The sequence below is a fragment of the Prosopis cineraria genome, unplaced genomic scaffold, assembly GCF_029017545.1.
Source record: "Prosopis cineraria cultivar Desert tree isolate PC_DT_omini unplaced genomic scaffold, ASM2901754v1 PC10, whole genome shotgun sequence".
Lineage (NCBI taxonomy): Eukaryota > Viridiplantae > Streptophyta > Magnoliopsida > Fabales > Fabaceae > Prosopis > Prosopis cineraria.
Window position 1 is genome coordinate 17,018,038 of NW_026555341.1, and position 14,997 is coordinate 17,033,034.

At 31.9% G+C, this 14,997-nt stretch overlaps 1 protein-coding gene across 1 annotated transcript; it reads right to left on the minus strand.

Annotated features, from left to right (window-relative positions):
• Window positions 1-11,016: 11,016 nt before the first annotated feature.
• Window positions 11,017-14,869, minus strand: LOC129321659 (uncharacterized). Its single transcript, XM_054967513.1, has 7 exons — window positions 14,634-14,869; window positions 14,255-14,560; window positions 13,892-14,181; window positions 13,610-13,801; window positions 13,422-13,532; window positions 13,061-13,159; window positions 11,017-11,127 (listed from the first exon to the last, which is right to left on the minus strand). The coding sequence occupies exons 1-6, from the start codon at window positions 14,727-14,729 to the stop codon at window positions 13,114-13,116; spliced, it is 1,041 nt and encodes a 346-aa protein (XP_054823488.1). The 5' UTR covers window positions 14,730-14,869; the 3' UTR covers window positions 11,017-11,127; window positions 13,061-13,113.
• Between the last annotated feature and the right edge of the window lie 128 nt (window positions 14,870-14,997).

The window sequence follows — 14,997 nt, forward strand, 5'->3', positions numbered from 1 at the left end:
AATTTTTAGGTAGTATAGAAATTTTTATGAAAAGTGATTTATTGTGTATAGCTTTTACATAAAGTAGAAGTTATTTTTGTATTTTTGATTATTACAATCTTAAAACATAATTATTATTTAACGATTTTCATATTTTATGATATTTTTGTTTATCTTTGTCCATAACAAAGATTTATTATCTAATTATTTCAAAATTTATGATATCTTTGTATATTTTTATATTTTTAGGATATTCTCTTTCATGCTCTACTATCGCACTTGATTAACTTTATGGACTTATTCAAATAATGTATCAAAATAATTTGAAATTTTTTTTCTTTTAATTATTTGTAAAAGTTCCGAGCCAACATTGCAAAATTTCATAAACCTAATTTTATAAACAAATGATTTTGAAAGAAGATATATATTGGCAAAAGCAATTTTGGCTTAGATTTTTTCCAGCAAGAGTGGTTTTAGGGGAAAATTTATATATATTTGGATGATTTTATTCAAAAGTACTTTTTTTTATATTAAGACAAATTTTAAAAAGCACAAAGAAGTAATAAAAAAGAAAAAAAAAAGAAAAACTACTTAAAAATCACTTCCTTAATGGGTTAGGTAAAGGTGATTAGCTCTTGGAAAAGAAAAAGAAATATTATGAGAAATATAAAAATCGAAATTGATTAAAGAAAAAAGAAGAGAAAGGATTGGACATCTTGCACCAACGCGTCCAGCCCGTTTAGTCATGCAAGGCAATTTGATTTATAGGAGATTTCTTGAAGCCAACCGTTCTTTTTTTTTTTTTTGGGGTTTCAAAGGAGAAATATCATTACCTAAGACAAAGCATCTGCATCAAAAGCAGAAAAGTTTTCCATCCAGAAGGGCACACCCCCTTATGATGCTCTTTACCTATCCAATAACTAGCTAGGCTCGCTGTTCTAGGGATCCAAGATAAGGACCAAGTAGTATTATGTCAGCCATGAGAATGGAGCTAGTCCATTCAAGACAAATGCAATCAGAATTGATGGTATCAACAAGTAATTTGCAGTCAGTTTCAAACTCCACTAAAGCAAAGCCATGGTTTGAGGCAAGGCAAAGAGCTTTGTACAAAGTAAAAGCATTACTCGAAAATGGTGAAGCGGTGCAAAATCTCTCTCTTGTGAAAGAGAGGATGTTTTCAAAGTAATTTGCAGATCTGCCTTCCCAGATAAACCGGCAATTCATAGCAAAAAGAGCTAAGTGCCAATCATCAGTATTAGGGGCTAAAGAGAATTCCAAAAACCACCTATATACTCCATTGGAATTATCAAGTGCAGCCCAATAAAGCTAGTGAGCCATGCCTTTCTTGACTACTCATAGCGGAGTAAGAGATGCTCATCGGACTCAACTTCATAATTACAACAAGCTATAGAAAGGGTTAGAACGGTAGTGTTTCTCCAAAGGCATTCACTGGAAGCGAGTGCATTATTAAATAGTCTCCAAATGAAGTGCTTAACTCTTTTTGACACCTATAGCTTCCACATAGTTTTCTATAGACCTTTATGCAGTGCAAAAGAGGTGCTAGCTTTCAAAGAGATGACAAGCTAAATTAGAGATTAATTAATAACCATATTTGACACTGTAAATCCCATTTTTAGTTCCTAACTAGAATGTTTTATCTAGAATTGGCCTGCTGGATAAGGGCATGCTAAGGATAGCTTGCATTTCCTCTTGAGAGTGATAATCCATCAAAAGTGAAAGATCCAGGTGCTATCAGTAATGAGGAAATCCACCATAAGTTGTTTGGCTTGGACAGTTGGTTGGGGAGAGTGGAGTTTAAAATTAGGAAGTATAGGAATCTAGGGATCTTCCCAGATATAAATATTAGCACCATTACCCACACTTCAACAAATGCTATGCAAAATGACTTCTCACTCAACAAGTAGGCTATTTGTAACATCCTAAATTTTAACTATTGGATGAAATTAATTTAACAAGAGTAATTAGGTGAAAGTTCATATAAATGGGTTTATTGATGTCTAAAGATGGTTAACAGGTTGTCTTGATATGGATACATCCTTAGGATTTGGGCTGGAAGTGATTTGGGCCCCTTGGGCCCACGACTGAGGAGTAATTTAGATTGGCCTTTTATGTTCCATCCACAATGGTGGAGGCACCATGCACCATAATGGATGGTCAGAAATGTAAATTATCTATTAAAGCTTGCAATAGTAGAGAGGAAAAGAGAAAGAACGAGATTGAGAGAGACTCAATGAGGGAAGGCTTTTGGTTTGTTAGGGCTTCAATCTTTAGGCATTTTGGAGGTGTTTCTAGTTTGGTTTCATCTTGGTAAGTCTTTTATTTCCTCTCCACTCCCCTCTACATGATTTTTTAACTCAAGTTTTAGGATTGGAAGATGATGAACATTTTTAGACTTAGGGCTGTAGGCTTGAACCAATTGATTCTTATGGGATTAATGAAAGTTACTTAACCCATATAAACTTAGTTTTGAAGTTTTACAAGTTTTTGAGTTTGGGTCTAGGATTTTGGACAACCTTAGCCATTTTGAGTAAAATTTTAAATTGTTGGATGATATATTAGTTTTTATTTAAGCTAATGGAAGCTAAATGAGGTTAATGAAAATTAATAAATTCATGGGGTAGTGAAGTTGAGTTTGTGGTTGGGAAGTGAGTTTTTAAAGTGTGAGTGGGTGTTAGAAATGGTATTATAGTTGTTAACTAGTGATGTTGGTTGTTGTTAGTTGTTAGTTTTGCTTGTCATGCAATTGTGTGAAATCATTGCAAGTCAGAGAAGCAAGTGTTAAGAGCAACCTTTGAGTTCACAAAGGTTTGAGGTAAATGAGAGAAATTTCACCTTGTGCTAATTGCTTATTGGATTGATTTTGATTGTTTGTGAACATGATTAATGTGGTTCTTATTCAAATATAAACTTGTTATTGTTTTAGAAAATGGAATACAAATGTGGCTTTTTTGGTATCAATTGAAATAAATTATATTTTTGGAAGTGATATATATTATGGAATGAATTGATATAAAAACTTGTGACATTACATGCATGCTGTGTTAATTTAGGTTAAAGGTCATTTTTATCCCTCAACTTAACGAAAGATCAATAGGGACTCTAAACTCACTATAGGTTACTTTTGTCCCTCAATGTTAAAAATTTTCTCCTTCATTCATCCTGATATTAAAAACATTTAATGTTCATTAGGCATTCAACTTTTATTTGAAGGGCTACTAGGCACCCTCAACTCAGATATTTTATAATTAAAAATATAAAAAAAAATATAATATGGGGCCCACTAATAGTTAATTAATTGTAAGATTGTGATAAGGAGATGAGGGAGGAAAAAGTGAATATTTAAAGTCAAGGGACATAATTGACCCATAATTGAGTTTGAAGTCCCCATTGACTTTTAAGTAAAGTTGAGGGATAAAAATGGCTCTTAACCATTAATTTAATATGCTAAGACTTTTCAATAATTAGGTGGAAGAATGTCCTAAGAGGAGTTGGTATTTTAGGAGTTGGTATTTTATTTCCACGTGGAATATAACAAACATCATAGGTGTCCTTGATGTTTGGCTCTGGATCAGATCTTTTTAAATCTCACCTAAAAATAAGTGTAAGTACAGGTTGCCTACACTCTATCCTTACCTCACCCTAGCCTAGTGAATAGTGAGACATATGACACCCTGATGAATTCAAGAATTAGAGGAATTCATAGTTTTAAGAGTAAATGTAACACCTTTGGCTGAGTAGCTCCTTATAATTGGTAAGCTTAGGCTAGTTTATTCACATCAACTTAATCTTATTAAATTATCAGCCCACATATTTAGTCGACAATGGAGGAGATAAGGAGTATTTGATCATGCATGTATAATATCATGCGATGTGATATTGTGGGGTGTGTGTGTGTATCTGATTGGATTTCAAATGCCTATTTTGTATGCCTTAATTGATTTAACTTGCATGTGCATGATTTAGAGTTATCCTTAGTTATTGAATAGCGTATTCACCCCTATTTATTCATATTATAAGCTTCAGTTCTAAGAAGACTAAAGAAAAGGAGCTTGAGGCATAGAAATATGTTACTAGAACATGCCTCTTTCTTTTTGTTCAATTGGTAATTTATGATGATTAATTGCCAATTAAGATAATTATTTTGGTTTACTCGCACCAATACATAATATTTGTGAAATTGATTGTATTTAATACCCTATCACTATTATATATGATGTTAATGTCAAATAAGGACTAAATATTGGTGTAAGTAGGTTTTTATGTTTATTTTGAATTATTGTACAATAGAAAAATGATGGGTTTATGTATTTTTGCCTCCCCTGTGGTTTTTTTGAAATCAGGTTAGGCGTGAAAATGAGTATACAGTCAATCTATGTAATGTGGCATTGTATAGGTTGTTCTAAGCTATGGGACTTGGACTAAGTAGTTGTTGTTTAGGCTTTTGTCACATGATTTAGGTTTTGGATACTTTGAAAGTGCTTAAGTATGAAAAATGAGTTATTTGTTCCAGGTGTCCCAAAAGTTTTCAGTTAATGCAATTTTGAAATGCCATTAACCATTTTACTGAATAACTTTCTATAAACACACAAATCATTTCAATCGGATGTCAAACAAAGGCTTGGGATGCATCAAAGTTTGCCCTCAGTGCTATGCTTTTGATAGAAAAAATGCTACTATCTTTATATAGTGTGTCATGGTGTGTGGCATAAAGAAGGGTCTCACCAAATAGACTGAGGTAAACCACAATGGAGGCCCAAAAATTTTACGAAAAGACATTTTTTAAACCCTTTTTTACTCCTGTTTTCCAACCCAAAGGGTATCTTATGCTTCCAAATGCTTTTAAATTTTGATTTATGATTAAGTGGACCTTTTTATGCTTGAAATTTATTAATGACTTTGGATCTCAATGATTTGATTATTTATTTTGATGGTCATGAAAACAGGTTTAAATATTTTCTAGTATACTAATAGTTATTAAATGACTTTAAAACTCCTATCGATGATCAATTTTACTTATTAATCTTATTTCATACCTCATTATAAATAAACTTATAAACTTAGTGTATCTTTATAGTAGACCTTTAACTCTTTTCTTTTCTACATGATTAGTTTTTTCTTAACTATAATTAATTTCTTTTTTCTACCATGGTAAGTAGATTAGGGGTAGTTAATCCTTAATTACTATAGTAGTGTATGAATTAATGGTTGAATTAAAAGACATTGAGGCAATATTATACTATTCCATGCCCAAGAAGGTCATGCACCTCTCTTTGCCTGCAAAAGTGAAGTTTTGGACCTTTGATGACCTTTGCCCAAAGATCCAACAGATTGGACATCAAACACTAACATTGCTTGGCAAGAAGAGCTTGATTAAAGGTCTAAAAGTCTTTTAAAGCCCATTCTACTTAAGACTTACACCTAATTAGTTTACTCCATGCAATCTAATACATTTTCTTCTCATTTTCTTTTTGACCCCACCAAAAAGCCGGAGATGATTCTATTAAGATCCTTATAGGTTTGCACAAGGAATTAGAAACAATTCATGAATATGTGGAATGGCTTGAGCTACATCTTTTATAAGGACTTCTCTTTGAGCTTGAGAGAGGAGTCTATTTTTCTAGTCTTGCACTTTTTTTGAGAAATTTGTCTCTAACAAAAGCAAGTGCTTTGGCTTTATCTACCCCCCAACGCTTTAGAGGCTAGGATAGTTGGCTGGTGAAGTAGTTTCATATATGCCAAAGAGTTTGACAAAGTTCTTCCTTAGTATTAAGGGCATGGTAGGAGAGAAAAAGTAGCATGATCTATCAAAGTTAAATGCTTTGGCCTGAGGTAGAACAATAATTCCTTAAATCTCAATAAGCGACAGACAATTATATGAGTAGCTTTGTGATGAATAGAGAATCATTCGCAAGAATGAGTGTGTGACTTGTGGTAGTGTTAGGCAAGTCTAACTCCAATTAAAAGGGAACGATAAGCAAAATTAATTAACATTCAAGACAACATATCTTCTATGACAATGAAAAGATAGCAGAAAAGGGGTCCCCTTGCCTAATCCCCTTTGTGGAGTCACTTTTTGTCACACCCCTAAACTGCCAAAGTGTGATAGGCCAGAGTACAAGAAAACTCATATTTCATAAACCTAAAGCCTTAACATATGTAACATATTAATTACATTTTTATCACACAATCATTATTTATACTAAGCAACTATTAATAGGAACAAAATACTTAAGCTTGTTGTGGAAATCTTAACAAAATCTCTATTATAAGTTGGACTTCTCAAAATCTCTACAACCTACTAAAAAAAGAATATACAACCAGCATTCAAAGTTCTACTCTATTCAATATATATGTACATTCAAACCAAATGCTTTAAACAAGGTTCTTGCCTATAAGATTCATGGAGTGCCCTATAACAAAAAAACATACATAAATATTTACATTAATCCACAGCGTAATTAAAGCACCAAAATATTTCTTTTCTCAAGAGTCCCATGAGGTCAACTGAAAAGCAGTCCACTTCTATTAGCTGAACACCAAAAACTTCTTCAGTAAATAAACGTTCTAAAACAATAATAAGTAAAATGAAAATCATAAACATAAACAATAGGAAACAAGTTATCTAATTACCAATGGTATAGATAAAAAACATCACAATTTATTTTTGAAAATTGAGTACACAAAATAAAAGAAAAAATAGATAATCATAATCAACCAATTAAAATATAGCTTTTATATTAAAACAATTATGAAAATACAATTCTTAAGAGCAAAGATATAACTAAAAAAACTTAGTTTCTATTAGGACTTAAACATAGCGAATAACGATATGGACAGACAATCCATGAGAGAAAGTAACATCTAGCATGTTTGGAAAGTCACAAAAAACAGGCACAAGTATAAATCTCATGAATAACAATTTTGGATTATATTCACGAAATTTAATCCTTCCCCCATGTATATTGGTGATATACGAGGCTAGCACCTTCTATGCACCCCACTAATTAGGTATGCCATGACGTGTTAAGAGCTAACAAAACTGTCATTAGCAATCAATATTCTGTATTTGATCCCATAAAATATTTTTGGCATGCATGGAAACTGAAAGTCCTTTGAGTTCAAACTATCCTTTATTTATAAGATATAAATGCTATTTTCAAAGTGATTTGTCCAGTCCATGCATATATAATACCTTTAGGAAAGTAAATATCATAAGAAATGTTATACAAATCAATTCATGGCTTGAATAAACTATTTTTGCATTTTAAACAAACTTAATCATAAAAGTAAAAGAAGAAAAATCTATCCAAAATAAAAGAAAATGAGGTAAGTGAAAGACATTCACTCCATCCACTGGGAACGTTATCTATTTACCTGATATCCAGTAAGTCTTAAAATTCCCTTCTTACAACTTCAATCAAGTTTTTTTTTTCTTCTTCCAAAAACCCTATCAAACATATATGAAGAATTTAATAGACTCTCTATTACAAGTTAAATAAATTTTCTACTAATATTATGCAGTCATACTTTAAGTAACAACATTTACATAGACCATGTTTAATTACTCAATTAATCTATAGCCCTTGTATCACACTTATTATTAATACTTGCATGCACCAATATTTCATACTGAATTACCAACCTTATTCCTCTTCTAGCCCCTTTTCCACAATATTATTATATCCATATTCAAATTATAGAGCTTCCCAAATTCATTCCTTATAAAATTAGTTTAAAGCTTAGGAAAAAAAATTTAATCCCTACTACCAAACACAAGCAGCACCTTAAAAAGAGGGAATATCAAATTTCAACAATTTAACACAAACACACACATATGAGGGAAAAAGGGAGGTGAGATTCACTTACCAGAAGAGTAAATGACACTAAACCAGGAAGAAGAATAATCTAGCATTGAGAAGGAAGAGAGCCAAAACTTAGCTCACACACACACAAGCCATGTATAGAGAAGAAGAAGATTGAAGCTTCTCACCAGCCACACAAGCACAGAGACAATGTAGAATAGGGGAGAGTGTCTGAATGCTACTGTTGCCTGAAGGAAAAGAAGACAAGAGGTCGATGAAAAAATAAGGGAGAGGACAAACTCGTGGCTCAAACCCCAATAACAGTGAATTAATGATGAGCCCGAACACTAGCAGCAAACAATGAAGAAGAATAAAGATGACAAAGGATGGCAGGGGCTTTGGGTTCAAAATTTCTCATGGTCTCAGGCTGATTCAAAGAAATAGGGAGAAGGAATGAAAGAAGAGAGAAATGGTGAGGTTTTGGACAATGGGTTGTGAACATTCTCTCTCTCTTCTCACCGTCGGTATTGTGTAAATGAGAAGGAAGGGAGAAGGAATTGGAAAAAATCTCCTACTGCTGCTTCTTTTTTATTATAATTTTGGTAGGGCAAATGAGAAATTTCTTAAAGCTAAAAAAATGCTCCCCAATGCAATAGATATTCGAACCTAAAACTGGAGAATATTTGTCTAATAAGGGTCCACTAAACCATCACTTCTTTTATCTAAATCATATAAAAATAATATCAAAATGTCTTAACTTAACTTTTAATTAATTAATTAATTTTTTATAATTATATGGGACATAACAACTTTAGAGATCTTCCTACCTAATAACAGAAAATTAAAGTGTACAGAAGTAATACACGCCATAATTTTAGCAACACAATGCTCAAAGAAACCTAGTTTTAAAAGCATAACTTGAAGAAAGTTTCATTCAGCATGGTCAAAGGCTTTATTTAGAGCTGATAATTTGGGTCGAGCCTAATGGGCTAGCCTGAACCCGCCCGAAAAATTTAGGGCCAAGCCAAAAGAAAAAATTATTTTTTTATTGTTTGAGTCTATTCGGGCGGCCCGAATAGGCTCGAGAAAATTCAGGCCAAGCCCGATTGCGTTCAAGCTTGGCCCGAATACCCGAATAAAAAAATATTAAAATATATATAAAATATGATAAATATTAATTAATTTTTTAAGTCTTATATCATTTTATACCAAAATACTATATATATAGTGTTTTAATGTAGTTATTTTTTAAAAAATTAAAAATAGTTATATTTCATATTTTTATTATTTTTAATCAATAAAATATCTCAAAGTAATATTTAAAATATATTTTAATATTAATTTTAATATTTTAGGACCCAATTTTTGTTAAAAAAAAAATTTGAGTCCTATAAATCATTTGCATATAAAAAAATAATTTTATATTTTTATAAATTAAGATAATTAATTTTAAAGTAAAAATAATTTTAAAAATAAAATTTAGACATGCACAAATTCCCGACTCTACTATTAGATAAACATAATAAATAGAGTAATATTCTTGAATAATTACTTAGTTATTGTCCATGCTAGATTTGATTAAAAATTAAGTGTAAATTAGAATAAGAATTCCTTTTATGTAAGAGTTAAATAATATAAAAGTTAAAGAAAAATGATTTCAAAAAATAATATTTTACTCATAATTAAATAATTTTTTTATATAATATAATGATGGCAATTTTTTTTTATATTCATAAAAATGAAAAGTACAATTTACCTAAAAGTTATTAAAAATTTTGAACTAATCGAGATAATAATTTTAAGTTAGTAGTCTAACTGTGATTGAATTGAAATCAATTTAATCATAATTAAAATAATATAATTTTATTAAATATATAAAAATTTATATATGACTATAATAAGAGTAATATTTAAATAACTAAAACATTAATTTACAAGTAAAGGAAACATTCATGTATAAATTATACATAATATAATAAAATAAAAACAGAGCTATTTAAATACAAAGTTGATAAGTTATTTTTTATTTTATTCTTTTAAAATTAAGATAATATTTTACGCTTAATAGAATTATTTAAAAATTAAAATTGGTTCAAAAAATAAAGAAAAAATATTTTTTAAAAGTTTTGGGTATTCGGGCCAGCCTGAATAAGCTCGAAACCCGAAAGTGTTAGGGCCGGGCTTGGCTATATAAACTTTTTAGAAGAGGTAGGATGCTTTAAGCCTGATCCGAATAAGCCCGACCTGAATTAAGCTCGAGCCACCCAAATTACCGGCTCTAGCTTTATTCATATCTATCTTATAATGTTCGCCTTAACATTATCAATTAATCACCTCAACTTACCACACAAAGGTAATTAGAAATCATTAAACTCCTACATTTACCATAATCAACAAAGGTTAAACTATAGAAAATAAATCGTTGAAAATGTTTAGGATCTCAACTTCTTTTAAAAGATAGGTTAAAACTCAAAATTATAGGTATTTGTACACAATAGAAATAAATAGGAATGCAAAATCATATTACATAAGGAAACAAGGGCAAAAATGTTATTTTTGCCTATTCAAGCACATATGCCTTAACATATGGCACATAAAATGTAGTTCTCATTTTGTACATGCTATGGTGCGCATGACAGCATTTACTGTCATGACAGCTCATTTGTAATGAACTTTTGATGTCCCCTATTTTCACATATGAGGTTTGATTGAAGTAATTTAAGTACTTATACGTAGCTTATTTCATAATTTAACTAATAAAATAAGTTTCACTTCATTCCAATATTTCATTTGAAAACTGAACACCCTGATGCAAAATAACATTTTTATGTCATTTCTTGGCAACCAAGAGTCCTATTTGCCAAACTTGTATCATTAGTCATTTTCAAGCCTCAATCAGATCCAATGGGACAATATTCAACAATTAGACAATCATATCAATAACCATGCATTGACAACTCAATTTGGCCATCCAAATACCTTAATTCACATCAACAAGGCCACTTTGCATATTTACATAAAATAATCTATCTTGGCGAAATTCTATACACCACATCAAACCAAAACATATAACATGCACTTGTACTAATATCTCAATTTTCCTGTCACATTTTATCACATTCTCACATTTCAGGCTAAGATATACACATTATGCAATTATACAAGTGCAACCAAAATGTTAATACATTCTTATGAAAACTTATAAACATTTACACACACACAAAGACACTCATTACACATTACACATTACAAAGAAGAGCCATACAATAGCAGTCTCACTACTCTTGGCCCAAGTCTTTCCCTCTACTCCTATTGATGTCTCAACCTATAAAATAGTAACTATAAGGTGAGACAAATTCTCATTAACTAAAATAATTCACAACTATTTATTAACAAGTAAAATTATAAACAAGTAAATAAAACATTATTATAGATCACATGTTACTATATATATATATATATATATATATTGATATATTCAATATTACATGCATGATCATACTCTCCATGTAAACCTCAGGATCTACCTTTAACTAAATCCATAGGCTATGCACTGGACCAATTCCATATAAATTGATCCGAGCTCATTTTTTATAAGGCTCTGTTTGGTTTAAGGGGAGGGGAGGGAGGAGGAGGAGGAAGGGAGGGGAGGGGGACATCCCCCTAATTTAGGGGGGGAAGGTTTTGGAGGGAAGGGAAGGGAAAATTTTAAAATTTCCCCTCCCATTCCACCTTACCAAACAAGAGGAGGGGAGGAGAGGGGGGAAGGAAAATTTTAAAATTTCCCCTCCCCTCTACCCAGCCAAACATAGGGTAAGAAAACTACTCGACCAAAGGTATTCTATCCCAGTTTTGAATTATAAATTCCTCCTATAACACAAATAATCAGGGTATCGTATACTCCACCACATCCTTCCAGGTACTAAAGAGCTCATAATCATGTCATTACTACCTAGATGTATGGTAATAGTACATCACATATTACTACACCAGATATCCCATGATGTTAACCTGACTATATGAATTTCCAAGACTACTCCTCTTAGGATGAACTCCTACCCTCACTATTATGATAATAAATTTTACACACATATAATGCATTATTAGACTTTCACACACAATGCAATTCACACACTATGTCATATTCATATTTCTTATCCTTTAAAATTTAGTTAGGAACACCATAAATAAACATATAATATTTTCTTTCTTAAAATCATTTTCTCTTTTCTTTTTAAAATTCTAACTCATACTACCTAAATATATAATAAACACTTAATTTTTTAATTTACTCATAAATAGTTAAACAAATCAATAAATAGTATGAATTATCTTATTATCTCAACCTTTTTATTACCAAAAAATGTTATCCATGGTATTTTTTTGTTATTTTCTCTTCAAACACTCACTACCACAGAAAATACCCATACTTGATGCTTATTTTTCACAATACTTGACCGTCAAGTAAGGGTGCGACATATATTAAAGAAATAATACTTGATGGTTAAAAACCGTCAAGTATTAATCTTATACTTGACGGTTATTTAAAAAAACCATCAAGTATATGAAGTAAATATGTACTTCCCATAATAAATACTTGACGCTTGTTTTGAAATAAGCGTCAAGTATTTATAGCCAAAACCTGCCAGTTCTTTTGGCCATAAATACTTGACGCTTGTTTTCTTATAACCGTCAAATATTTACAAATACTTGACGCTTGTTTTGAAACAAGCATCAACTATATTGATACTTGATAATTATTTTGAAATAACCGTCAAGTATTAATGACATAATTTTTTTAAATATGGTGGCTGCTTTTAAAGCAGCCCCCTGCATACAGATAAAGATAAAAAACAGCCAGCCAGCAATGAAAATAATACAATATAATGAATGTTTGTAATAGTATCTCCTATCTAATTAACATAAAAATTCCTATACATTTAACCTTAAAATCTAAACTTATTTGCAAACTAATGTTTCAAAATTAAGCGGCCTATCCCATAAAAATTGGCCCAAAAATATGTATATAAATGTCACTAACTATTGTACTGGCCTAACTACTGTTGCTACTCACATATTGAAAACACATTAGGCCACCTCTTCAAGGACCTCTTCTACATGTGCAGTCGTATAACGAACGCAATAGACGTCCTCGAAGTATTGTAAGCAAATAGTTACAACAATTTCAAGTTAATAGGTAGCTAATTAAAATTGTTTAAAATTTATAATTGAAGTGTAATTAAATTTTATATATATACCTTGTTAGATAATGTGGTAGGGGCATGAGTGATAATGTCCTTCATGAACTTCATCAAGTAATAACCACAGTCATTGCTCTAATTTGGCTGGAATGGACACTATAAAAAATACATATCAATGAAATTGTAAAATATAATGAGACAATTTCTTGATTAAAAACTTGATCAATTAAACGAATATCTTAACAGTGACCCATTTCTCTAAAGATTCGAATGCCCTCATCTTAGGGGACACAGTCATGTCGGTCGCAGTGCGATACAACACCACAGCTCTAAGAAGGAATTATGGAATGAATGTGAGAAATATATATAATGACAACTAAAATTAAAAAGAAATAACAAGTAAAAAAATCTAACTTACTCATTAAAAAGTACCACCATATCTTCCCTGTTGCTTGGCTCTCCATTAAAGGGATCGAGATACCATATTTTTGGAGCAACGGGATTAACCACAATAAGCATCCAATGTCCCCTAACAAGAAACAGCACATGTTACCAAACAAATAAATATAAAAAAATATTTACTCGTAACAAATATTAACAACTCACCCTTGACAGTAAGGAGCGAGAAATAAAGTATTCTTCGCTGCTCCCCTTTTTTGAAATTGATCCGAAAGCATTCTTACTTGATTTTCAAGGGCTTCCTTTGTAATATTATTGTGGGGAGAGACATCATGAGGATTAACCAGCTTGATCTTTGACTCGAGGCCACCAGGAACCATAAATGAGATATAAAGGTGACTTGGGTGAAAAAATATACAAGTTAATATGCTTGCATACTCACACACATAAATAATTTAAGAAATTAACTAATAAATGTTGAAGAATTACCTCATGTAGAAAGTCATCAAACTAGTGCTCGCCATATCGTGCTTGAGGATTTCATTTAAAATTTCATCTCGAACGACTTCAAATGATGCTCTACCAAATAGCCCATCGTCAAAATTAATGATATCCCCTATCGGCTCTTGACGAATCATCCTCGTAGCCGAAGTATAGGTCTCAAGAGAGTCACGGAATTTGTTTTCTACAATAGGCATAGGCACTGCATGTTGCGAAATTGTGACTGACTCTTTAGTATGGCCCGACACCTTACTCTTCAATTTGCTTTTCCCCCTTGGCTATACAATGAAAAAGTTAGACACACATATATATATATTAAAGATTTTAAATAATTATATAAATCATATATACCTTTTTCTTTGGTGACAAGGGGTCTTTTGGCGGCTTTGGGTCTTTTGTCAACTTTGGTGTACTAGCCATAACAAGGTGGCTGGGCCATGTAACGAAGCTCCCCAACGCATCTCCTACCGTCTGCATCTCATCAGTAGAATAAGGTAATAGATACTTGGGGTCGATTGCAACAAGCAAGGAAACCCTAATGCAATCGAGCGGGAGGGAAAGGTTATGGATTTTGTCCCTGGCAATGTTATACACGCGTCTCGTTGCAACTACTTTGCGTGACAGATCGTCTGCTAAACAGTTGTAGTCATTCTCGCCCTAAATAAATGAAGAACGTTAGTTGTTTAGATAAAAAATTAGTTGAGCAAATTTAAAAGAGAAAATGCATTACCTCGGGTATTTTGTCTGAAGGGACTATGCAGCTATCTTTTTCGCTGGGGCTAACGTCACCCAAAAGCTTCCCAGGGATCTGGCCCTTCAATAGCATGTCAATTAACTTCGCTTGGGCTTCTAGCTATTGCTTTATAACAGCTTGCTCTTCTCTCAACTCTTAGACCTCGGATGAAGAAGCCGATGTTCGCTTCTTAATCTTGCCAAAGTATTGCTTCTTTGTGACACCGAAGCCAACACCCCTAACACGACCAGGGTGGTCAGGGGTCCCCAACGCTCTAGCTAAGATATCCTCATGCTTAGGAAGCTTGCCCTGTGATACTTTTTGAGAGAGGGAATCTTGTGAAAAGTAGAGCTAATTAGTA

Bases quoted from the DNA above. Each gene is read 5' to 3' on its own strand.
- LOC129321659 (XM_054967513.1), bottom strand. From the start codon at position 14,729: ATGCTATTGAAGGGCCAGATCCCTGGGAAGCTTTTGGGTGACGTTAGC. The intron at 13,533-13,609 runs GTGAGTTGTTAA...GTTTCTTGTTAG, and splicing joins CTCGCTCCTTACTGTCAAGG to GGGACATTGGATGCTTATTG. The intron at 13,160-13,421 runs GTAAGTTAGATT...TATTTTTTATAG, and splicing joins ATGGTGGTACTTTTTAATGA to TGTCCATTCCAGCCAAATTA.